Source organism: Candoia aspera, chromosome 5 (genome assembly GCF_035149785.1).
Source record: "Candoia aspera isolate rCanAsp1 chromosome 5, rCanAsp1.hap2, whole genome shotgun sequence".
Taxonomy (NCBI): domain Eukaryota; kingdom Metazoa; phylum Chordata; class Lepidosauria; order Squamata; family Boidae; genus Candoia; species Candoia aspera.
Window position 1 is genome coordinate 86,681,301 of NC_086157.1, and position 24,993 is coordinate 86,706,293.

The 24,993-nt window shown below is 38.4% G+C and overlaps 1 protein-coding gene across 1 annotated transcript; it reads right to left on the reverse strand.

Moving 5' to 3' along the window:
* Positions 1 to 375: 375 nt before the first annotated feature.
* Positions 376 to 23,997, reverse strand: DRD3 (dopamine receptor D3). The gene is made up of 6 exons (XM_063304440.1): positions 23,939 to 23,997; positions 10,334 to 10,446; positions 9,241 to 9,383; positions 7,622 to 7,812; positions 2,599 to 2,941; positions 376 to 729 (listed from the first exon to the last, which is right to left on the reverse strand). Exons 2-6 carry the CDS (start codon positions 10,390 to 10,392, stop codon positions 533 to 535), a joined length of 933 nt encoding a protein of 310 aa, XP_063160510.1. The 5' UTR covers positions 10,393 to 10,446; positions 23,939 to 23,997; the 3' UTR covers positions 376 to 532.
* Between the last annotated feature and the right edge of the window lie 996 nt (positions 23,998 to 24,993).

Sequence of the window (24,993 nt, forward strand, 5' to 3'; positions counted from 1 at the left end):
TCTAGTCCTTCAGAATCCAAGCCCTGAATAATGATATTAAATGATAGGCACACAATAACACCAGTAACAGAGTGGCCAACATTTGAGGGGGCTGAGGAAACATTCTGACTATTGAGAACATGTGATACCATGAGAATAAATGGAGGCTAAAGGCATTCCCACTAATATACATGCAGCTGGAGGATGGTACTTTGCATCATGCCAACTTCTAATATTTAATTTTTAAAAATTAAAATAATCATTAAAAAAAAGTTGTGGAGCAAGGAGTCTGGGGGACAAAAGTGCATGTATCTGAGGCATGGTGGAGCCCATGGACACTATGCTGCCTCCTCACCTAAAACTTGAAAGTTATATGACCAATTTTTAATCAATATTTCCCAGATTAGATGGTAGAGGAAGTCCATAGTAAAGTTAGTCCAAAATTCATTTTTGCTGATGACAGAAAATCCATCCTGATGTACATAAATCAATCTCAGCTATACCTTCCTTTACTGTTTCTGCAAGGAATACAAAACTGAGGCACTCTGAGTTTTCAGCAGTACAGAATCTTAAGGAAAGCTTTACGGAACTCATTGTTGAAGGTGGTGTAGATGATAGGGTTGAGGGCACTGTTGATGTAACCAAGCCAAATGGTAACACTGTAGAGCTCTGGGGGGATGTGGCATGCTTGACAGTGAGTTTTCAATATGTGTGTCACGAAGAATGGCAGCCAGCAGACTATGAAAGTCCCTAGGATATAAAAGAAAATGGGAAAGCAACACACTTTTGTTCAGTAGTATTTAAATGTGGGCATAAATCTTCATTCACATAAATCATAAACTCACTCATACCAAGGCAAGCTGACACTCTGAAGATAAGTGAAACAGGTCAACCTAATTCTGTGTTTTTAAAGTAACTCTGCACATTACTCTAGAAGCTACTTGGAGATCCTTGGTTATCTCTTCACATGTGATAGTCTTCTTAAAAGCAAAGAGCAAATGAAAGATAACAATAATAAAACTAAATATACTGTAAGTTTTAGCTAACACAGATTTCCATTTAAAAGGTAATGGAAGAAGCTCTTTAAATGTGATTCTTTTTGTTGTTAATTTATTCCCATTCCCTACCCTTTGAAGCAAGATGCTTCAAATTTCTTGGTAATCTGGACTAAAAAACCTATGTGGGTTGTTTCTTTTTCTCTATGGCCAGAAACAAAATGGGAAAAAAGTTGAACCAAAACCAGTATTAATTTATTCTGTGGCTTCATAAGCGGGTATATCTACTTTTCCTTAAAATAGGTCTCAGCAATCTTTTCTGAAAGTGGCACCAATGTGTGATTTTACATAATCTTGTCAGTGCCAAAACGTAACTTTTTAACATATAAGAAAAATATCGTATATGTTAAAAAGTTAACTTACTTTTAAACAATGTACACATTTAATTTTAAAAATGTTTAAACATGAAAAATAATAAAAGTCAAATCTTATGAGATTCCATATGGAAACAGAGATTACACAAACCTTGTATATCTTGTGAGATTTGGGCCATTTTAAATTTTTTAAAGAACTCAGATGCCATTTACTAATGTCACATGGAGGGTTATAAAGAGGTCGTCATGTTTGTTGTTTATTTATTTATTTATTTGATTTAGACATAGCGCATCTCCAGGACAACTCTTGTTCTTATTTAGGGCATGCAGAAACAAATGTAAGTTTACAACTTGTATTTATCACTTTCTGAACTAAAAGCTTTAAATGTTTCACAGTACCACGTGCTCACACATACTTGCCCAGCTAGAAGTTCAGCTGACCGGGGTAGACTAGAGCTTCAGGCGAATCAAAGCAGGAATCTACTCCATGCTCAATATACAATACACAAGGAACAATTCTACATGATAGCTCTGGAGTACTTCAGTTCTGTAAAGGCTGAAGCTGGCAAAGTGGCAACCAAAAAGGACTATCTTTAAAAAATATCTCAACCATCCAGGTGAACTGCCATTAATCAGAAAGGCAGGAAGAAGCTGAGAGCTTAAACTGATGTATTAAGCCTCTGAATGTTTTGTTCTGCTGTAGACACTCCAGCATCAGGCGTAAAGTCTTCATTCTTGTTTGCAATAAAGATTCCAGTCTTGCAGAGTTGTACCTAAAAGTCTTCTGCCACGTGAAACCAATGCTAAGCCTGATACTATCAACTTTTACAATTTCTGATGATGTTTTGCTGGTTCCAGCTTGGTTTTCTTCTCATACAGTACCTGGAACTTTTTCACTAGAATGCCATTGCCTTATCTAGCTTGTATGGGAACCATCTCTTAATTTAGAACTACCTCTTTGTTGTAAGAACCATCCTTTGTTAGGAGAGCTTGTTCCTGGTGAGTCATCTTAGAAGTCTTCATTCTGTTATTTTTCACACCTGCACAGGCTGACATCCACCAGAATAGTATTTTCTTCTCTGCTTCCTCCTTTAACTGGGTCTTATATATACCACATTTCATACATGTCCTTCCACACTTCACCCAAAGACATAGCAGAAAACTACATGATAATACTGTATGGCATTTTGAACTGGTAGCAATATGCTATATACTGATATTTTTTAAGGAGTGGAAAACCCTCTACTTACCAAGAACAATAGCTAGCATTTGAGTGGCCTTCCTTTCTCTAAGCTGTATTGAGCGGTGTGGTTGATATGATAGCTTCAAAGATGTTTTTGTTTTGCCATTGTTGAGCTTGTGCACTTCTAAGTTTTGTTCCTTGATTTTCTTCCTTATTTTTAGGTCACCAGCCTGTTTATCCCCTCTGCTGGAGAAGGAAACTTCATGGCAAAAACTGCAATACCCCTGTAAGTCTGTAGGTGTCAGAGGCTTCTTTTCAGCAGGCAACATCTGGTGTGAACATTTTAGCAGTAAGCAACATGAAAGAGCATCTGGGGGATTCTTGTGCAAAACTTTTCTCTCTGTAGGTGGCTAAAAAGCAGAAAGCCAAGAAAATTAAAAGCAACTTATGAACAATATCTGTACACCAAACCTAATCAAACCTGGATTAATGGACTTCTGGGGGAGCTATGGTGAACTGAAGATGGCTCTGCAAAAGAGGAGCTGACAACCACAACCAAGAAAAAGGAACCAGTGAGTAGACTGGCTCCTTGGGACTTCTCCAGATAAGGAGAGGATGGGGGATTGCCCACATGTGCACCGGACGGCTGCTGCTTGTGAGGAGACCATGGGACAGCAGTTTTCCATGGGTTTCAGCGCTGGGAGACGAAGGGATTAGCCATCTTGCTCAGGGCAGAGACTTTTAAAGGACACTAAGTTCACAAAACTCAATTTGTAATCGCTTCTGGAAATTGCCTATTAACCATTTTAAAGCTATTAGAGACCTTCGGAATGACAAGTTTGAAAGGTCTTCACTGGGTAACTATCTTGAACTCTGAACAAAAGAAAAATTAATCACAAGCTTAAGAACTTAAAAGAATCTGAAACAGCAAAAAGCTAAATAAGATTTTGATCTTAGAAAGTTATAAATGGACTAAGGGTCCAGATAAATTTGGAATATTGAAACTTTTACAATCAGATTTGGGAATTAAATATAAAGAACAATCAGCTTCTCATGGGAAATAGATGTGTTTTGGTTTTGGAAGACATAACAGGGATAAGTAATTTATTTATTTATTATTCAAATTTAATTACCATCCATCTCCCCCAAAAGAAAAATTTCATGATTTAAAAACTGGGCACTAGAGGGGACTAAATATTTGAGGTAGAGGAAAGATATACAAGCCTATAAAATGCAAAATGTTATAACAATGAAAATACTGAAGGAGACTTTTGAAGAATGGAGTCAGAAATTAGTAGCTACAATACCAACAATGTCAGTCATGCATGACCTCCTACAATTATATTATTGAATGGAACTTGGCACTTGATTGCATTAGAGGCACCAGGAAATGCTACTTTCCATTAAGATGTGGTCACTGAACAGCAATTGCATTTGTGGGGGAAAAAACACTTAAGATACAGTGTTGTAGCAAGCTGGATCAAGAGGTGATTTGATTGTGTCATTTAGGATTAAAAGTTCACCTGGAAGACATTGTAAATCCCATCACTAGGAGGGTGAAATAGAAGCAAGCTATTAAGATCTTGGCACAAACAATGAATGACTATCACAGAAACCACATGTACAGTATAAGACGGATAATAATGTCCTGTAAATAGTAATTGTAAGAGATAAACATGGTATGTGGATGTATAGTCTTAATATGTTTAGCCTGTAACATCCTATTCAAATGTATGGGGCATTGAGACTTACTCTTTTGGTTGAGTGCCAAAATGCCCAAAAGAGCACCCTTAGGAGTAAAAGGGTCTCCCTTGCCATGCAAAATGGGGCAAAGATTTTACATTCAATAACATCTTCCTCTTTTATTTAAGTGTGTCTTTAGTCTTGGAATTATCTGAACCAGCTGTAAAAGGTTTCCTTTCCCTTTCTTGGTTTGTTAACAAGTGCCACCAAAAGAAAAAGAACTTCACTGCAGAGCTTTGCCTTGTTGTTCTTGCTAAGAGCAATAGTGGTGTACATATTTTCCCCCCAGCTTTATTGTCAGAAAAAGCAAATTTTGTTTTGTTAAGTAGAAAGAGACAAAGATCTAGTTGGTCCTGGCCTTATGGGCCGAAGCAGACTGTAGCTCTTTTTGGTGACCTCTTGCAGCCATTTAAGATCACACTGAACAATTACATGGCTTTCTGCTTAATTTTTTTTAAAGAAACCATATAAAATAGGCTTAAATCTCTGATAATACATTTCCCCAGCCCAAAGGTTTTGACTTTTTTTTTAATTAAGAAAGAGAAAAAAAAATCAGATAATCTTTTTCTTGAAGACATCACTGAGTCACCATCACAGCCACTGCAGCCCCTGGATCTGAAAGAGTTTTTCAAAATCACCTCTCAACACACACAAATATATTGTCTGCTTCCGCTCTAACCTCGATAACTATTCTTGGCTAGCAGTTAGTATAAAGCCAATATTAAGCTGACCCATAGAGTGTTGCTGATGATCCTTAATGCATCAGTGCAGGGCTAGTAACTCTGATATTTAAAATGCAAGTATTCTGAATAATTTATGTCTCTAGTGGAATTACCAGTTATAAAGTTCATAACAAAACTTAACAGCTGCAGTCAAAAGTATTCACCATCTCTTCCTCATTATATTGCCTGAGGTAGATTGGCTGAGATGACTGCCAACAACATTCTGTGTTTCCAGCTGAGATTTTTAGTACCTCAATAATGTCATTTAGGACAATAAATCTAAAACAGTAAATAAAATGCTTTCTCCACAAAGTGAGAAATAAGATGAGAATTTTAAAGGCAGCATCATTTATTTTATAATGTTTCATGCTGCTGAAGTCATTCCTACCAGACAGGGGCTCTTAACCTGTGGTCTGGGATCTGGTGGGACTTGAATGCATAATATGGGGGCAGGTCTCAAATATGTAGACAGCCAGATGGGTTAAAAGGCTAGAAGCACAAGCAGGGAACCCCAATCCAGGCAGGGGTGACACCTTAGAGCAGTTTCTCAACTCTCAACTTGAGGAGAAAGCTGCTGCTGAAGAAGCAAGACTTCAGCAGCAGCTTTCTCCTCAATGACCTTGCTTCCAGCAGAAGTGGGAGCGGTTCAGAAAAGCAGTTCACCTCTTTTCTAGGCTCTAAGGCAGTGTTTCTCAACCTTGGCAACTTTAAGATATGCAAACTTCAACTCCCAGAATTCCCCAGCCAGCATATCTTAAAGTTGTCAAGGTTGAGAAACACTGCCTTAGAGCCTAGAAAAGAGGTGAACTGCTTTTCTGAACCTCTCCCACTTCTGCTGGAAGCAAGGTCATTGAGGAGAAAGTTGCTGCTGAAGTCTTGCTCTTAGGAAGTCCAGCTGGCCTCCAGTGGCACACCATCTGGTGAAGGTGCCACAGAATCACACTCTCCACTTTGGGGAGCCACTGGTAAAAATGCAACTATCCCTCAGACACTTCTACTGCCATTGTCAAGGCAGCTGCTGCCACCCAGGTTGGACCCACCTACAGAGATGGAAAGCCTAGTTGGCTGCCCACCTACCCTTTGGGTCATCTGCAATATGGGTGGGCAAAGCACATCATTTCCCAGAAGCACCTTCACCAGATGGTGTGCCACTGGAGGCCAGCTGGCCTTCCTAAGAGAAAGACTTCAGCAGCAGCTTTCTCCTCAATGACCTCACTTCCAGCAGAAGTGGAAGTGGTTCAGATACCATCATCCCCAGCCAGCTGAGTGGAGCTGACAGGTGTTGTTGTCTGGAGATTCTAGAGTGCAGTGTAAAAATTGGATATAGATGCAATTGGACATGGTCTAGTTCCTCCAAGAGCTATTGATATCCATATAAATATTATCAATAGCAGCAGCAGCAGCGTTCATAAAGGGAGGCCGTGTCACACAAATTCATGTATTATTTTAAGGAGCCACAGCACCAAAAAACTTGAGAACCCCTGCTATAAGGTCACTAGAAGCAGGCAGGGGCTGGGGAGGGAGGTGGGTTATTTGTAAATAAAAGGAGCATCCTTCTTCCTGCCTCTTTCCATAACACATTTTGCAGATGTTTATAGTGTTTTTTAAAATCTGGAAAGGCTATTTGACTAGAGATGTCCTGACCCTCCTCCCCCTTGCCCCACCCAGGTAGAAAAGCTAGGGATATAGAAAGGATATAGGATATAAAGAGATCCCCGCTGGCTTTTTGCAAGGCCCTGAAGACATGGTTTTGCAGAGTATGGTAGAGCCTGTGCAGTGGCTATATTGATTGCTAGGGATGGATGTGACTACCTCAGCTATGAATTTTGCTGTAAGGTGTATATGATTCCACATTGTTTTTAACTTGCTATATTGTTTTGGTGTTTTTATATTGTTTTTAATTTTGAGCCTCCCAGAATCATATGTTGAGATGCGCAGCTCTATACATTGAATGAATAAAATAAATAAATAAATATGGCCAACCCCCCACCCCCAACAACCCAGTATTAGGTAAATCTTTCCATCTATTCTTCTTCTGACATAAAGCAAATGCAGTGGGATTTTAAAAAAAAATTAAATCAACAGATTCTGTTACATGTGATTAGTGTATACCAGTTTTTTCTTTGACTCTAAAAAATTATTACTTGCTCCAGCATAATGGAAAGCTCTACTGTAGCTATCAGAAATAATAATATATAAGTCCTCTCTTACTCTTCTTTTTCTCTGCAAGCTACTGAATACCTCTGGATAAACACTGCTTACACATAGCCTTGTATGGCCTCCTGCACAGCGTTAAGCAATAGTATGCACAGATTCACTTACTCTGAGCATGTACTTCCTGGGATTGGAGAGGAATGAGCACTGTATATTAGTAATCTGTGACTAATGCATGTTCAGAAACCCAAGCTGGTCATTAAAAGGTGCACATGGATAGACTCTGTAGAAGGCAACACACTGAAAGAAGTGTGTGGGATGAAATATGCCAGAGTATATACAATGTATTCTGTTGTTGAAGAGTGGACAGGCCACTGTGAGAAAACTTTATCTAAGCAGGCAGTTAGGTTTAATAAGTTGTCTAAGACGGAGGAATGGGGGAAGCTTACTTAATGTAAAAATGAGTCATACTTGCTGTTTACAATAGGCTTTGACACTATGGCCGCCTTGTCTGGTGAGGATTCGCTTCCTCTGTCTTTGCCTCAGAACCATGTAAATCCGGATGTAGAGCATAAGAGTCACCAAGAATGGAATATAAAAGGATGCCACAGAAGAATAGATAATAAAATCAGGATTAGAGATGGAGCAAATATTGGGATCACCTGAGAATAAAAGGAAACACAGAAAGTAACATTCTGAAACAACACCCGTTGTTAGTGCATTATAAAGTCCAGCTATAGTAGTTTATGGTTCTATAATCATACACAATAGAAGTTGGGGTTGGACCATAAATTGGACCTTAAATTAGCCACTTTGGCTCATTCATGAAGAAGGGAAGTATGGGTTGGGGAAATGCTCTTTTCTTGATGTATTTGGCAAACAAAATATGTTTCTCAGCATGATGCTAAATGTTTCCCCTTTTCTCTGTGTGAGAAGGTATATCTCAGAAAGGTGGTCAGATGCTTTCCTGTTCCCTGTGTAAATGGTTTTAGTGTTTTTAAGCTTTACAAAAGTGAATGATGAGTAGAAAATCTATACATCTCTAGTTTTACCACTGTGTACTTTGGGTCAATCCACAGTGACTCTATCTTTGGATCACCAGCTTCAGTGGCCATAACTGTCACTGATGATCGTATGACAGTTGGGGGGTGGTGGAGTAACCTTGGGAAGGATAAAGCAGGCACAACTCTATGGGCAAGGAAAGCAAAGCAGAGTCTCTCTCTATGAATTTTGTGTGGAGGTTTTGTATGTACCCCAGGTATTTTAAATGTATGGGGAGTAATTTTGGTCATTTTCCCACTAAGAACCTCTAGAGCAGGCCCACACAACACACAGCCCATGGGGAACTTAGGCAACCTGCCAAGCAGCCTTGTGCAACATTTTTTGAAAACTCAGCAAATCCCCTGCTGCCAAACATTGCTGCCACCAAGAAGGATCTACCACCACTACTTAGTTTTTCACAGCCACCTCTGCCCCAAAAGACATCCTGCAAAGTGCCTCCAACACCTCCCAACTTCACCAACCCTGCCAGCAAAATCGCCACTGCCACACTGGTAGTCAGTGTGCCACCTATTCCTTTGTGGCCTGCAATTACTTGTTGCTTTCCCCTCTATGAATTGCACAGGCCTGTTCTAAAGTCATCCAGTCATTGTTGTGCCAAAATAACAGTAATGAGGACAGACAGGTTTTATTTCATTTCAGCAATGGTTGGGTGATGCTGTGAAGGTGCTGCAAGACAGCAGGAAAAAGGCTTTTGTGTATTCTCAGTGTGGGACATATTTTGATTCTGAAGGCACAGATCCCATCTCGGATTGAAGTTATGGACTTCACATCTATCTGTTAGCCTCACTAGACCTTTTTATAAAATAAAAGCTTGGTGATTGGTCCCAAACTACAGCAGGCATTTCACAAATGTAATTGCTGTCCTGGAAAACCTTTCTTGGCAGCAACCCTGACACTTCTGCAAAATTCTAAATCTGCTCAACAACCCCACCCCCAACAGACGATCTTTGTCTAAAACATCGATTAATAATTTCAAGTCATAATTGTGTGGCTCATAATTAAGCATATAATCCATTCTTGTTATCTACCTGTGGTATTGAAGCCAAAGAGAAGAGGGCAGGAAACAGCAAATGCCAACAACCAGACTATTGTTATCATAAGAGAAACTCTCCGGCAAGAGCTGGGGCCAGTGTTGTATTGGTAAAGTACAGGCATCACCACTGCGGTGTATCTGCAAAGTAAACCAGTGCTAAAGTAAGGGTGATGGAGTAGCTGTTGTAGAAAATATATGACAAAGGAAAGGGGAAAAGCCAGGAAAAGGTGAAGGTAAGACCAGAGAAAGAGAAGGAAGACAGAATGAAGGGAATCACAGTGGAGAAGGGAAACAATAGTCTGTGATTTTCTTATTAATAGACTGAGATTAAAAGCAGAGGGATAGAGAATGAAAAAAGTAGGAAAAATAGATACGTCTTCCTGTCAAAGTTAAGAAAATGCAATGGATCAAAGACAGATAGTAACAAGGGAAGTAGATTTTTCCCTCAAGATTTCATGCACTTCACACGCGGGTTTCTTTATAACATTGTTGCATCTTCTGTTTGTTAAATAATATCTTGTGATAGAGCTCTGGCATTTTTGTTAATGAAATGCAGTCTCTAGATATTCTAATTTTCTGTGGAAATGTGTCCAGAGAAGAGTGCCCAACAGAAATGGCACAACGCTATCCTTTTTATTTTTTCTGGAGTTCATGAAGCCTGATTTTCAGTGGAAAAGATGGCTGGAGCACAAAAAGATAAATGCCTTCCTCAGGCAATACAAGGTAGGTGGGTGGGTGGGTGGATGTGGGGGTCTGTGTGTGTGTGTGTGTGTGTGTGAGAGAGAGAGAGAGAGAGAGAGAAGCCATGCTGAGGTGCCATTACATATAACTGAATGCAATGTATTTCCCCCTCTTATTTGTTTGCTTTTATTATTAGCAGTATCATCATCCCTCAGCTGCAAAGGAGCAGGCATAAATCTAATTAAGATTCATATAGTAAGAATATAATATGGTGTACAGGTCTTGTATGAGTTGCATTTTCTATACTTCACTCTAACATATTCACATTTAACACATTTTCCCCTTTTGTCCAATCTGACAATGTTTTATTTCCATCCAGATATCTCGTTGCATACTTGGGATCTTACCTGTCAATGCTGATAGCACAGAGATTTAAAATGCTGGCTGTACACATCATCACATCCATGGTTACAAATATATCACAGCAGACACGGCTGAAATTCCAGACACCTCCAGTTACCTAATATCAATCACAAGATATTTGTATTATCCTGCACTGAATTACAGCACACTGCAATGAGGATGCACTTTCCAATCACAGTTGTTAAGCTATTTTTTTTAATGAACACTAATAAATGAAATTTCATGGTTGTCCTCAGAGGTAAGGTTTTATTATCCTTTTTGGGACCCAGCTGCTCATCTGACAAGACCTTTGACAAGCAAGAGTTTACTCAGAGAGGTAATGCCTTAAGACCTATGTAAATTTATAATCTGAACTATATTAATAATGATAGCATGCATCTGTAACAAAGAGTATGACTCCTAGTTTGTCTCCTTTCACAGGTTGCATTGTCTCAGTATTCTGCCTCTCGGAAGATTAAAAAAAAGGAGACTTTTTCATCATATACTAAGGCTATGTTCACCAAAACAGAAGACCAGGATTTTTATCCATGTTTTGTGGAACAAGCTGTAATGGTCTCATTAGTGGTTAATGCTAACCTACAGTGAATGAGTTCCCACACTGTACTAAGCCAAAATCAAACTATATTAGGTCTCAGTGTGACATGTTAACCAAATCTACTTATTTATTTAAATTTCTAGGCCACCCCACTTCAAATGATTCTGGGTAGCTTCACAAAATTAAAAGAACAACACTGCTGTACAAACAACAATCTTCCATAGAACAGCACCTGTTTGAGGAACAAAACCCTTCCATATCCCTGGCCACCTCAAGGAGCCCATCGCTCCCTTTAACCCAAGGCCTGAGGGAAAAGCTAGGTTTTTACTGAATGTTTGATGGTGGGCAAGGTGGGGACCATGCAGATCTCTGTGGCAATACTATTCCAAAGGGCATCACACCAACAGAGAAGGCCCATTTCTGGGGTCCCACTATATGACATTGCTTAATTGATGTTGGAATGGCATGAAACTAGTTTCATGACTTGTATGATATTTTGGAAGCAATATTTAATTTTTATTCTATCACAAAACCACGAATTATCCAACAAATATTTTGTATGCTTCCTAGCAGGTTTCATTAAGGCGTTTTAATATGCAGAAGTCAACACTGATGACACAGATATTTTGTTAATTAGTAATTTAAAATATCGCTCAGCTACTTCCTCTACTACTACTGTCATCCAGATGAATATCCCCATTATATTATTTTTAGCATTAATAGTAACATGCAGAGTGAGAAAATTTCCTTTGGAACTGTGACATGGGAGAAAAAAGTCAAATCTGACTTGTGGGTGCAACTCAAAACACTGTTCTTGAAACAACCTCCCATCACAACACACTACAGACTTAGTCAAGCATCCTTCTGTGACTGATAATGATGAATGACAAAAATCTGAAGCAGTGCTTAGTGATGCATGTCTCATCTGGACCTCACTGTTTCCTGGTCACTGAATTATAATAATCTGGAGTGAAGCGTCAGAAGATTTTTTTTTTTTAATCCTCATTCACATACTCAAAGGCCACTGCAGAACGGGGATGGATTAGCTACCATTAAGCTAGAAAGCCATCATGGCAATGTTCAACTGTAGTTACACTATCAATGGATTTTAAAATCTTTAACTGAATAGGACACTATGACTCTGAAATGCATATAGCAAGCACCTTTCACCATCCTGGTGTCCTCCAGATGTCTTCCCAGCAAGATGGGAACTCTAGAAATGGGAGTCTCAGGACATCTGGGGCCCAGATTAAAAAAAACCAGGACTGGGATACATTTTTCTTCTTTAGAGGTTGACACCTGGTGCTGATTGTGTCATGCTGATGCACACATTACTGCATTATTTTGTTGTTTTATTTGCCCTACGCTTCTCCAATCCCACAGCATTAGCCATAATAGAAACCATGTTTAGAAACTCAATCCCCATTTTAATAAGACTCATAACAGCAAGATGATGTTTTGGCTGTAGGCTCCTGGATATACAGTACATTACTATTAAAAAAGACCAGAAAGATACGTAATCCTAAAGTGAAGTGGCAAAGGACAGCATGGGATTGTTCATTAGGCTAAAACATAATGTGGTTTGTTTAGTTTCAGTTTAGCAGGCTATATGTATGAACTCAGTCATTGTGATTTATAAACTATGGTTTATTATATATGAACACTGACAATTGTAGCTGATTTAAGGAACCAGAGTTAAAAAATGTGGCTCAGTGTGCAACATATGAGCCCAGCCATTGTCTCTTGTTCAGCTGACACAAAATATAGGCACTCTCCTAGCACAGAAAGGTTCAGGTTCTCTTGGGATTACTTGCAGGAATCTGAAGCTGCTTGCCAATAGAGTAATAGAGCCCACTCAGTTCAAGGGAGATTTTATTTTTCAGGCTGTATATTAACAGGGCATTTATATTTTATTCAGACTCACCTTCCATTAGCTACTAGTGGTCTAACAATATTGTCTCTTTTTCTCAGTCTGATAAAGCTACCTCTAGCTGTCCTGTAGTGTCTTTCTTATTTATTTATTTATTTGATTGATTGATTGATTTCTTATAAGTAGAGCTGCCAGAAATTGCAACTGGTTTAAATAATTATCTGGGAATATCTATTAATAATATTAACTGAATAATTTTTAAAAAATCTTTACTGGCTATCATGTTCATATCCAGGATCAACTCAAAATATCTTGGTCTTAAACTTTTCAGTAGCTTACACCTGGGAATTTAAAAGAGAACTGGATGAGAATCTTACATTATTTCACCATTCAGGGAAATATATCCCCTTCTTAGAAGCCAAGGCTCAACATCATAGTTTCAAATTACTGTAGCCCCATTGCATCGTAGAGTTTCAGAGTTTGGTATTCCTGTCCCTTTCTAATGTTTCCTTGTTCAGCATCTAGTTTTGATTTTATTTTCATAATGTTCAGCTGTCCCCATGGTCCAGTCCTCTGCCCAACCCCCTTTTCACTCTTCATCTTCTGCATTTTTGTGTACTTTCTTTCTCCAACCCCTCCTTTATCTACTCCACTTGAGCTATCTATTCCAAAGAGTGCCCTTCAGTGGTTCCTAATCAAGCTTGAGAAAGGTAACATGTGGAGTACCATAATGTTCATGTCTGGGTTCTCCATTCAATATAATAATTGAAAAATAAATATATAATATAATTATAATTATATGCATATATGATACAAATATATAATATATACTATAATCTTTTATTGGTGGAGGCAGACGCTTATCAGTTTTACAGATTGCACAAGATAGGAATGGGGAGATAGCTATTATTCAAGAAGACAAAAATAAAATTCAGAATATTTTTGTAAGGTTAGATAAATGGGATGGGAGTAACAGAATTAAATTTAACCAAAATAAACTCAACTTTCTTTACAAAAGTCGAAAGCATAGGTATAGACTGGGATTCCATGGCAGTAGTGCATGGGAAATAGAATTCTATGGGCATAGAATAATGGATTTAAATGACAGGAAGTCATATTTTCCAACTGAATGTTAGAAAAAATCCTAACAGTAAAGCAGATGGACAGTGGGCCCAAGTACCTGGTGAGGTGACAGATTCATGTTCGTAGGCTGTACTAGTGCTTTTTCAAATTGGGCAACTTTAAGATGTGTCAACTTCAACTCCCAGAATTTCCCAGCCAGCATGCTGGCTAGGGAATTCTGGGACTTGAAGTCAACACATCTTAAAGTTGCCCAGTTTGAAAAACACTAGGCTGTTCTGAAGCAGAGGATAGAGAGCATATGTTTGGGATGTTTTAATTTTGATTCCTGCACTAAGCAAGTGGTGAGGCACTGTGAACTAAATGGTTCCTTCCAACTACACGATTCTGTCATTTGTTTTGAGCACATAAAAGGGAAAACGTACAATGCCTCCTGAGTTCCTTGGAGCATTAGTGAGATAAAATATAACTGTAAGAATGCAATCATGAAAAATGAATCCAGTGGATTTAAACAATGGGTTAAAATCCATACTTACTGATATTAATATACATTTCCAAACTGGAAATCACTTCACTGAAGCCAAAACAATTGCTGGCAGCTGGAAATCAAATCAGAACCTAATTTTCATTATTTTAGCTATGTTTCTGTTTATTACATGTAATTGTTTCAATGGAATTTACTTCCATCAATGTATGCTTAGGATTTCACTGAAATACATTCAACAATGTCTTCTCTTAAAACAGATACATTTAATAGACTAAAAACTCAATTGAAAATTCTGTAGAAAACAATAATGTGTAACCTAAAGTGCTAAATGTTTAATCCATTACTAAGCGAAGAATGAGGCCAGTAGAAATAATTCCAAATGAACAGAATCCTCTGTCCTACAGTAATAGATAGAAATACACAAAATGTTTGCATTGATTCTTTTTTTTAACCTATGGATCATCAACCCCAAAAAGAGCATTCATTTGTTTTTGTTTTTTTTCTCAAAAAGTAGTTAGGCTGTGTTGGTGACTTATTTTTTTATTTTAGTTGATGTCTTATCATTTGCTATCTTTAGAAGAATTCCTGAGGAAAAAACTTAAAACCAACACTTTTAAGATTCAATTAATTAAAAAGCACTAAGATATTGAATAATAGGGAAACACAAATATATTGAAAAATCAACAATATCAGATATATTAGTGATACCATTCTTGCTTATGAGAAGTGAGAAAAGTTTAAGGCATCTCTTGCTGAAAGTGAAAGAATACAGTGCAAAAGTCAGTTTGCTGCTCAATATTCTAAAAAACCCTAAAGCTAAGATTAGGTCAACAGAGAAAATCAACCCAATGCAAACTGGTGGATAAGTCAAAGTAGTAACAGATGCATTATTCCACATTCAAGAATTCACAGGGCGTATTTGTGGGAAAGAATATGACAGATCTTGGTGAACTATTACATAGCTAAGATATCACATATGTATAGTGAAGGCCATGGTTTTCCCATCTATAACATAGGCTGTGAAAGCTGGATCAAAAAGACTGAATGAAGAGAAATGGATGTCTTTGAATTGTGGTGTTGGAGAAAGTGGTTGAGAATACCATGGCCTGCAAGAAGAACAAATTATGTGCTACTAGATGAAGTAAAACCAGACTGCTTACTGGAAGTTCTGATAATGAAGGTAAAACTTAAATATTTTGGATATATTATGTGAAGGGAAGAATAAAAAAAAACTGAAAGCAATAGAAAAGGAGGTTGACAGAAGACAAGATGATTAAGTACTAACACTGATGACACAAGCCAGGTCTTATAAGCACTCACGAAAAAGAGTTACTGCTGGAGAATCCTGTCCATCAGGTTGTGAGTCTCTGGGTTAATACATTAGCTGGTTTTTGTATATATTCTATAAATGTTTGTCCAATCCTATGTGTGTAGTGTATATTTAGTGGGGGAGAGAATGAAAATTATGCTTATTCTTGGGAATATGCCTCATTGCAGCATTGCTAATAACAAGGCAGCAGGAGACGACGGCATCCCAGCTGAACTGTTCAAAATCTTGCGAGATGATGCTGTCAAGGTAATGCATGCTATATGCCAGCAAATTTGGAAAACACAGGAATGGCCATCAGATTGGAAAAAATCAACTTACATTCCCATACCAAAAAAGGGAAACACTAAAGAATGTTCAAACTATCGAACAGTGGCACTCATTTCACATGCCAGTAAGGTAATGCTTAAGATCCTGCAAGGTAGACTTCAGCAGTTCATGGAGCGAGAATTGCCAGATGTACAAGCCGGGTTTAGAAAAGGCAGAGGAACTCGGGACCAAATGGCCAATATCCGCTGGATAATGGAAAAAGCCAGGGAGTTTCAGAAAAACATCTATTTCTGTTTTATTGACTATTCTAAAGCCTTTGACTGTGTGGACCATAACAACTTGTGGCAAGTTCTTAGCGGTATGGGGATACCAAGTCATCTTGTCTGCCTCCTGAGGAATCTGTATAATGACCAAATAGCAACAGTAAGAACAGACCACGGAACAACGGACTGGTTTAAGACTGGGAAAGGGGTACGGCAGGGCTGTATACTCTCACCCTACCTATTCAACTTGTACACAGAACACATCATGCAACATGCTGGGCTTGCGGAATCCAAGGCTGGAGTTAAAATCGCTGGAAGAAACATTAACAATCTCAGATATGCAGATGATACCACTTGGATGGCTGAAAGCGAAGAGGAACTGAGGAGCCTTATGATGAAGGTGAAAGAAGAAAGTGCAAAAGCTGGCTTGCAGCTAAACCTAAAAAAAAAAAAGATTATGGCAACCAGCTTGATTGATAACTGGCAAATAGAGGGAGAAAATGTAGAAGCAGTGAAAGACTTTGTATTTCTAGGTGCGAAGATTACTGCAGACGCTGACTGCAGTCAGGAAATCAGAAGAAGCTTAATCCTTGGGAGAAGAGCAATGACCAATCTCGATAAGATAGTTAAGAGCAGAGACATCACACTTACAACAAAGGTCCACATAGTTCAAGCAATGGTGTTCCCCATAGTAACATATGGCTGCAAGAGCTGGACCATAAGGAAGGCTGAGAGAAGGAAGATAGATGCTTTGGAACTGTGGTATTGAAGGAAAATTCTGAGAGTGCCTTGGACTGCAAGAAGAGCAAACCAGTCCATCCTCCAGGAAATAAAGCCAGACTGCTCACTTGCGGGAATGGTATTAAAGGCAAAACTGAAATACTTTGGCCACATAATGAGAAGACAGGACACCCTGGAGAAGATGCTGATGCTAGAGAGAGTGGAAGGCAAAAGGAAGAGGGGCCGACCAAGGGCAAGATGGATGGATGATATTCTAGAGGTGACGAACTCGTCCCTGGGGGAGCTGGGGGTGTTGACGACTGACAGGAAGCTCTGGTGTGGGCTGGTCCATGAAGTCATGAAGAGTCGGAAGCGACTAAACGAATAAACAACAACATGCCTCATTGCATTGGTGTTACAGTTCTAATAGATTATTTCAAAGTTCTGTTTTGTTAAGAAGGAACTCACAATGCTCAGATGTGTGTTGTGTCATTTATTGCCCTTAACTAAATAGTTTGGTTCAATGTTTCAGTAAACTTCTAGAAGATCAGCTAAACACAGACCTTTATGGGACTGTCAAGACAAAAGTTTATGGTTTTCATTAACTTCCACTTCCAATTATGTTAGAGAGGGTGCATAATTAAGGATTTTAGATTTGGCTAATATGAAGTCATAGCAGAACAAAAATGGTCCAGTCCCTGGACTGTTATCATTGTTTTAACAGAGTACCATTTTGTGATGGTTGCCCTGCTCCCAAAGAGACACAGACTCACTTAGATAGGGCTAAGGATTTCCGGTTTAATGGGAACAGAAAGCATACACGGAAAAAGACAGGAGTGGGCACATGGCGTGCGGGGTATCCTGTAAATACCCGCGGTGCGGACCTGGCCCTTCTCCACCCCCCATTGTCCCACAGTCCAGATCCGGATTCTTGATGGGCGATCAGGGTGCAATACCGGGGTCTCGATGGTCGATCGGGGGGGATTATCGCTGATCGCCTCTGTCTCCTTTCCGTGTCCGGCGCAGGTGCGTCCCCCGGGGTGATGCAGAGATGCCCGGGAGATATGATGATGGCATCTTTGGTCAGGGCGAAGGTATGCTTCCTTTGTCCTTTAATTGTATTTGTGCCTGAGTGTTTAAAGGATTAGTATGATTCCTTCCTCCTTCCTTCCCTTATCCGGAAAGGCATGTTCCCCGTTGTGATGCACGATTGCATTGCCATGGGGGACATGACACATTTGTTCTTAACCCCTTTTGCTCTAGCAATTTGTTCTTTGTTTAATTTGTTTTGTTAAGTGAGCTAGAAACATTGTGAGATTTCTTTATACTGCTTGAGATGCCCCTATTGTCTTCTTTTTCCAATTAATTCTGGACATAAAAAATAATGGTCAGGCTCACTTCCAGGTGACCATATGGATCTATCCATGTAGTTCCTTTAGCAGAGATTTGGAAGTACTTTGTCAATGCCTTCTTCCAGGATGCATTTTCTTCTTTCCAGTCTAGCCTCTGATGTGAGATGTCCTGGTGATCTCCCATCCACGCACTAAGCAAGTCTGATCCTGCTTATCTTTTGGGGATCAGCGAAGATAAGCTGCATTGTGGTCTTTTGCCTGAAATAGCTTCCCCTGACTCAGGCCATCGTTTTTTTTCTTCACCGTGTCTTGCTGCTATTCACTGCCTTACAGAGTACAAGGGGAGATGCCTGTTCCACCTGTCCTTGCCTTCAGTGCAGCTCCTTGTTGCCAGTGATTTTCCTCCCTCCTGGTGGCTTCCCTCTTCCCATCTCAGATGAATAGCAGGAGGACAACAGTACAGGTCACATGAACTTGGTGTTTTTCAGGACCTCCTTACATTCTACACTCATTAGGGTATGAGAGAATGGCAGGAAAACAGGGAAGAGGTAATAAGCAGCAGTGATGTGGTGTCTCAAAGCAAAACCTGACAATCTGGGCAAGCAGATGAATGTATCTCTCAATGCACAGGAGGAAGAACAACTGCATGGCAAGAATAAGGATGTGCTTTTGGTGCTGCCAGCCAGATCATTGATCGGTGCTGACAGCTCCTAACCCAAGCTGTAATGGTGCAGATGGCCTGGGCAGCTGCATAGATCCTTGGACTATGAAATCCCTGCTATACAGGCCAGAGCAGGGGGACATGGAGGGAGGAGTTTTACTCTGTATTTGAAGAGAGTTAGAAGGATTCAGTTAAAAGGAACAAGGGGATGGATGGCTGGATGGCTGGTTGGCTGGCTGGAGCTGGGAAAAAAAATCTCTATTCAATTTGGGACGAGACTACTCAAACTACTCTATTTGTGCAGAATTCAACTGGCTGTCTCTGACTGCCTAAATCTTTTCAATAAGTTCTGCTGTTTCCCTATGCTTGGACTCCACCACAAACTGCTAAGGAACAGCTAGTTCCCAAGCTATCAGGGACTGAGATCAGCTTCTTCAGAAAGCAATTGTTCGTTCAACTTCTTTCTAGTATCTAACCTTGCTATATCTAATATAGATTTAGAATTCTTAATGAACCAGTGGTGCTCATTCAGCAAAAGGGATCTACTCTTTAGCACAAGCATTTCCATCAGGTCAGACTACTAAGGAAACAAGGTTGTCATCATCTCCTCCATGGTAAATCAGTGGCAGAGAGGATTTCTCAGGATCAGGAGGAGAAGACCAGAAGGCTTCAGCCTTGTTATTGCCAACAACAAGCTTAGCAAAGTATCACTGTAATTTTAAAAACAATGACTTTTGTGCCTCATGTCAAACATATACTGTATCTGTCCTAACCATTTTTATTCTGCCCCACCTTTAGAAAAATACAAATCAGAGCCCACATTCAGTTTATTTATAGCACAGATATTAATTTCATTGAGAGTCCTGAACACTGAATTCATTGGAATATTAGCTTAATCGATTTTTTGTCATTTTTCAAGTATGAGGTTTTCCATATTTATGGATAATGTTTTTTATTCCAATATGTAAATTACAATACATGATTATATTTTTTAAAAAATACTGTTACTTAAAACAGTGATACAGTCAGCATCTATGTATAGTGTCATGAATCACACATTTGCTGTTCTAATTAATGAATCTGATTAGATTCAGAGGAGAATGAATATTCTTCAGATTGCTAACACAAAACATATCGTTTTGTACCAGGCAGTCAAATCCCAAATCCCTAACAAGTGCCTTTTATATCTCACCAATTAGTGTTAAATTAAAAGATCTGACATTATATGTAGGTTACCAGTGCTGATATCAAGGCAAGACATATCCTATGTGGTTCGCCATTTAAGCACCTGGAGAAGTATTCTCCACTTCATGGACTCTTGGCAGAATAAACTATCTAATGGACTGGAGATGTACAATCTGGAGAAAGCCCCTTGACAATAAACGGAAGACATTTTCATCAAGGATTTATGGACAAGATAAAACATGATCAAACTGGTATTCATAACTTGCATCCAGAATGTTGTTCTATAGCCTAATGTTAGAAAATGATGTATTTAATATCATTTTTAAAAATTTCTCTTTCTGCTCAATAAGTAACATTTCAGACTGTAAAAAACCAGCATTAGCATTAACAAAACAACCTAAGAACTTTTCTGTATGAGGATTTCTGTGAGGATCACTTTCTAGACAGTTGTAGGGAATGTTTACTTTCAAGTGATCATCTTGTAAACTGCCCTCTGCTGCTCCCATGTTTCAACAGCATATGACCTGTATTTGCCATATTTTCTTTTTGGCTCATCTATTTCCAAACCTGTAGCCAGAGAGAGAGGCCAGTGTTTCTAATGTTCACTGTCTATAGACATAAAATATTCCAAATACTTGGGTTTGGAATAGGATTATAGAATTTTCTGGCAACTTGGCATTAATTTCTTTGATGCCCTATTAGTGCCTACTAGAAAATATGATAGTTCAAATGAGTAAGTTCAGCCACGGGTCTTCTAATTAAGTAGATCTTAAATAAAAAGGTAAAATCACTTTTATCCTTTATTAATTAAAGTGTCTTGCACAAAACATTGCTAATGCAAGTTCTTCTAAATACATCTACTGAGCATATTGTGCTGATTCTTTCCAAATTCTCATGTTTTAAAAATTTCAGTTACTTCCTTTAAGCAAGAGACTAGCTGAAGCCCAATTTTCTTTTACCAAATATCGAGTGACAACAATTTAATACCCCTCCCCCCTTCAGTGGTAAGTAGAAAGGACCTGATGCCGTCATTAATGCAGTGCTTTGAATTCTTGAGATGAAAGGTATTCTAGGGTACAACAGATTACTGGCTTTAAACCAGATCTTATTCTCTGTTAATATCTCCACTTATATTCACAAAGTCCTTTTCTCTTCTCTTTTGTCAATCTACCTTTTGGCTTTTTAGTGATTCCACAGAGATAATTTCTTTTTCAGAACAGTTTAGTATATTGATGCACATTTCACAGTGTGAACATAATTGGGTTTGCATTATACTATTTCCATTTTTTATTTTGAGCTACTGTGACATGATATGAATAATTAAGCACCTGCATTTCTATTAGGTTGCCTATAAGCAATATAAGCCTTTAAGTTATGTTTTAATTAATGCTTCAGTGAAAAAAGTATGGCACAAGCCTTACTACAACAATGACATTCCTGGTCTGATGCTCCCCATATATATCAACTCCCAGAATTCATATATATATATATACTGAATATCATATATATGTGATATACATATCATATATATATATATATGATTTTTTGTCCCGCCTTTATTATTTTTTTTATAAATAACTCAAGGCAGTGAGCATACCTAATACTCCTTCCTCCTCCTCTTTTCCCCACAACAACGACCCTGTGAGGTGGGTTGGGCTGAGAGAGGGTGACTGGCCCAAGGTCACCCAGCTGGCTTTCATGCCTTAAGGTGGGACTAGAACTCTCAGTCTCTTGGTTTCTAGCCTGGTGCCTTAACCACTATTTATTTACTTACTTATTTACTTACTTACTTATTAAATTTTGCCATCGCCCATCTCCCCCCAAAGGAGGGACTCTGGGCAGTTTACAACAACAGTAAAAACATCAGATATTATAAACACAGATAAATATCAAATACAGTATACCAATATAATATAAAACATAGACCAAACTGTCTGTCTGTGTCTGTGTCTGTGTCTGTGTCTGTGTCTGTGTCTGTGTCTGTGTCTGTGTATGTATGTATGTGTGTGTGTGTGTATGTATATATATATATATATATATATATATATATATATACATACATACATACATATACATATATATATATACACAGTATATATATGAATTTTGATTATAATAGTAGAATCTAATACAAACTAAAAGAAAGAAAAAAGAAAGGAGTAAAAAGTTCAAGGAAAAACAAAAAGAGAGAGAAGAAAGAAAAAAAGAATATAATAAAGGAAAAGAAAAGAAATAGTGACTTCCAACCTTCATCACAAGAAGTATAAACAAATTAGTGACTATTCATCCCCTCTAAGGTTACAAACAATTATCTCTTCATCCCCTATCCCATCTCTTATCTATAAACAAATCCATAAAGCATCATCTTTTCAGTCTGGTATCAGCAGAAAGTCCATAAAGGGTTGCCAAAAGTAACAACATATCTTGTTTTAACTTAGATCAAATAAACCAACTTTATATTCCTTCCTTTTACTTCTATCAGTCTTAATCTTTAGTTCATTCAAATATTGTCATAGGGTTTGATTTCTCTTCATTTCTTCTTTGCCCCATTGCAGAGTTCTTCAAGTCTTTAACAAGCCTCTTCAAGTCTTTAAAAAGCCTCTTTTGTAAATCCAATAGGAAAAAATTATCCATGTCACTCCCTAGGTTTATCATTTGTATTTGATTTTTAGATTTTAAAATCTCAGCCAATGTTTTTTGTAAATCCAGTGAAATATTCTTTTCCAAGTCATTTTCTTGGCCTGTCAGTTGTAAATCTACTTTTGAGACCATTTAAATCTTGTCAGATAAAATTTGTTCTACATCTGTCATTTCTTCAATAAGATCTTTTGGCCATAGTCTATATATAGAAGCAAACATCATTACTGACATTTTTGATATTGTGGCTACTAATTTCTGACTCCATTCTTCAAAAGTCTCTTTCAGTATTTTCATTGTTACAACATTTTACATTTTATAGGCTTGTATAGCTTTCCTCTACCTAAAATCTTTAGTCTCCTCTAGTGTCCAGTTTTTAAATCATGAAATTGATTATTTCTGTTACATCTTCTAAAAACCAAAACAGATCTATTTCCCATGAGAAGCTGTTTGTACTTTATAATTAATTCCCAAATCTGATTCTAAAAGTTTCAATATTCCAAATTTATCTGGACCCTTAGTCTGCTTATAACTTTATAAGATCAAAATCTTACTTAGTTTTTTGTTGTTTGTTTCAAATTCTTTAAATTCTTAAGTTTATGATTAAAATTTTATTTCATTCAGGACTGAAGGCAGACTCACCTGGCATTTTCAAACTTGTAATTCTGAAGGTCTCTAATAGCTTAAAAGTAGTTAAGTGAGGTTTGTGAACTTAGTGTCCTTTAAAAGTCTCTGCCGTGGTTGCAAGTAAGATGGCTAATCCTGTCACCTCCCAGAACTCAAACCTGCAGAAAACTGCTGACCTGAGTCTCCTTGTGAGGAGCAGCTATCTGGAACACTTGTAGGTGATCTCCCTTCCTCTCCTTATCTGGAGAGGTTCCAAGAAACCAGTCTACTCACCGGTTCCTTGGTCTTTGCTGTGGTCGTTAGCTCCACTTTCACAGAGCTGTCTTCAGTTCGCCATACCTCCCCTGGAAGTCCTTAACCCCTGGAATTCTTAAGGGCCACACTGACTAGGGCTGAGGGCAACCAAATTCCCAAAATATGGCATCTATACAACTTGAGAAAGTTGCTAGAAATGATTTGCTCTACTGAGCCCATATAAAGACCCACATTTTGCTTGTATTTCTTTGCATACAATTCTCCCTTTCTGAGAAGCTTATTTACCACAATTTAATTGCCAATTACCTTCCCCAACTCACCAACTATGTTGGAGGCTCAAATCCCAGAATTCTTAATTAGTGGTCCCAACATATATGGAAATCATCAAGTAGGGGATGGCTGATGAAGAAATTAAAAGTGCCATTCGATTGATTTATTGAATTTATATGCTGCAACTCATACAATTGGGTGGTATAACTGCAGTATGCCACCTTAGCACAGTTTGTCATTTTAAAGTCATTGAAGTAAATGGAATTTAAGAATACCAACATTTAGTGGTGGCAGTTTCTTATGTGGATATTCCCTAAAATTGTAGCAATCATATTTGGAACAGAAGGAAGGTATTCATTCAACACAGTGGGACTTCAATGCCTTCTCACTTAGAGCTAAAGAGTCCAAATAGGGCATGAACTTCCCTACAGAGATAATATGAAGCCAGGGGAGAAGGCTTTTTGCTGAGAGGTATCTATGCCTTCTACCAATCTACAACATCAGAAATTAAACAGTAATTTAGTTGTGAAATTGCACTGTCAGGAACAAATATCCTGAATCCTGAATATTAAAAGAAAACTTATTTGTCATGCCCTATTGTAGTCAACATTACTCCATTCACACATGTTAAGAACTACTGTCAAGCCTGAGGGAACCCAAAGATTGCAAAATAACAAAAATACTGTAAGGGTAGAAAACTTCCGTAGGGTGAAACTTGCAAAGCAAACCTAGTGAAGATACAGCTTGCTATGTAAGTACAGATTGCTGGGTGTTTTCTGAGGCATAGCTGCAGTTACTGGACAAGATCAGGCTGGATGTTACAGCACTTAGTTGGAACTCTAGACCTCATTAGGGCATAACTCCCTCAAGAAATATAGTGGGTAAATAACACTAGCTGGAGTAATGGTCTGAATCTGCATTCTAAATTACATATTTGAGAAATTAGTACAGAATTCCAGTGACCTCATTCCGAACCCTTGCTAACGTGCCTTTAATTTTTTTCCACAGATGTGCTTCTAGAGTTCTTACTCAGTGAACTGGAATGTGAAGTTCTAACAGTATAATGGAATAATTAGTACATAACTTCCCAGCATATTCCCTGCTG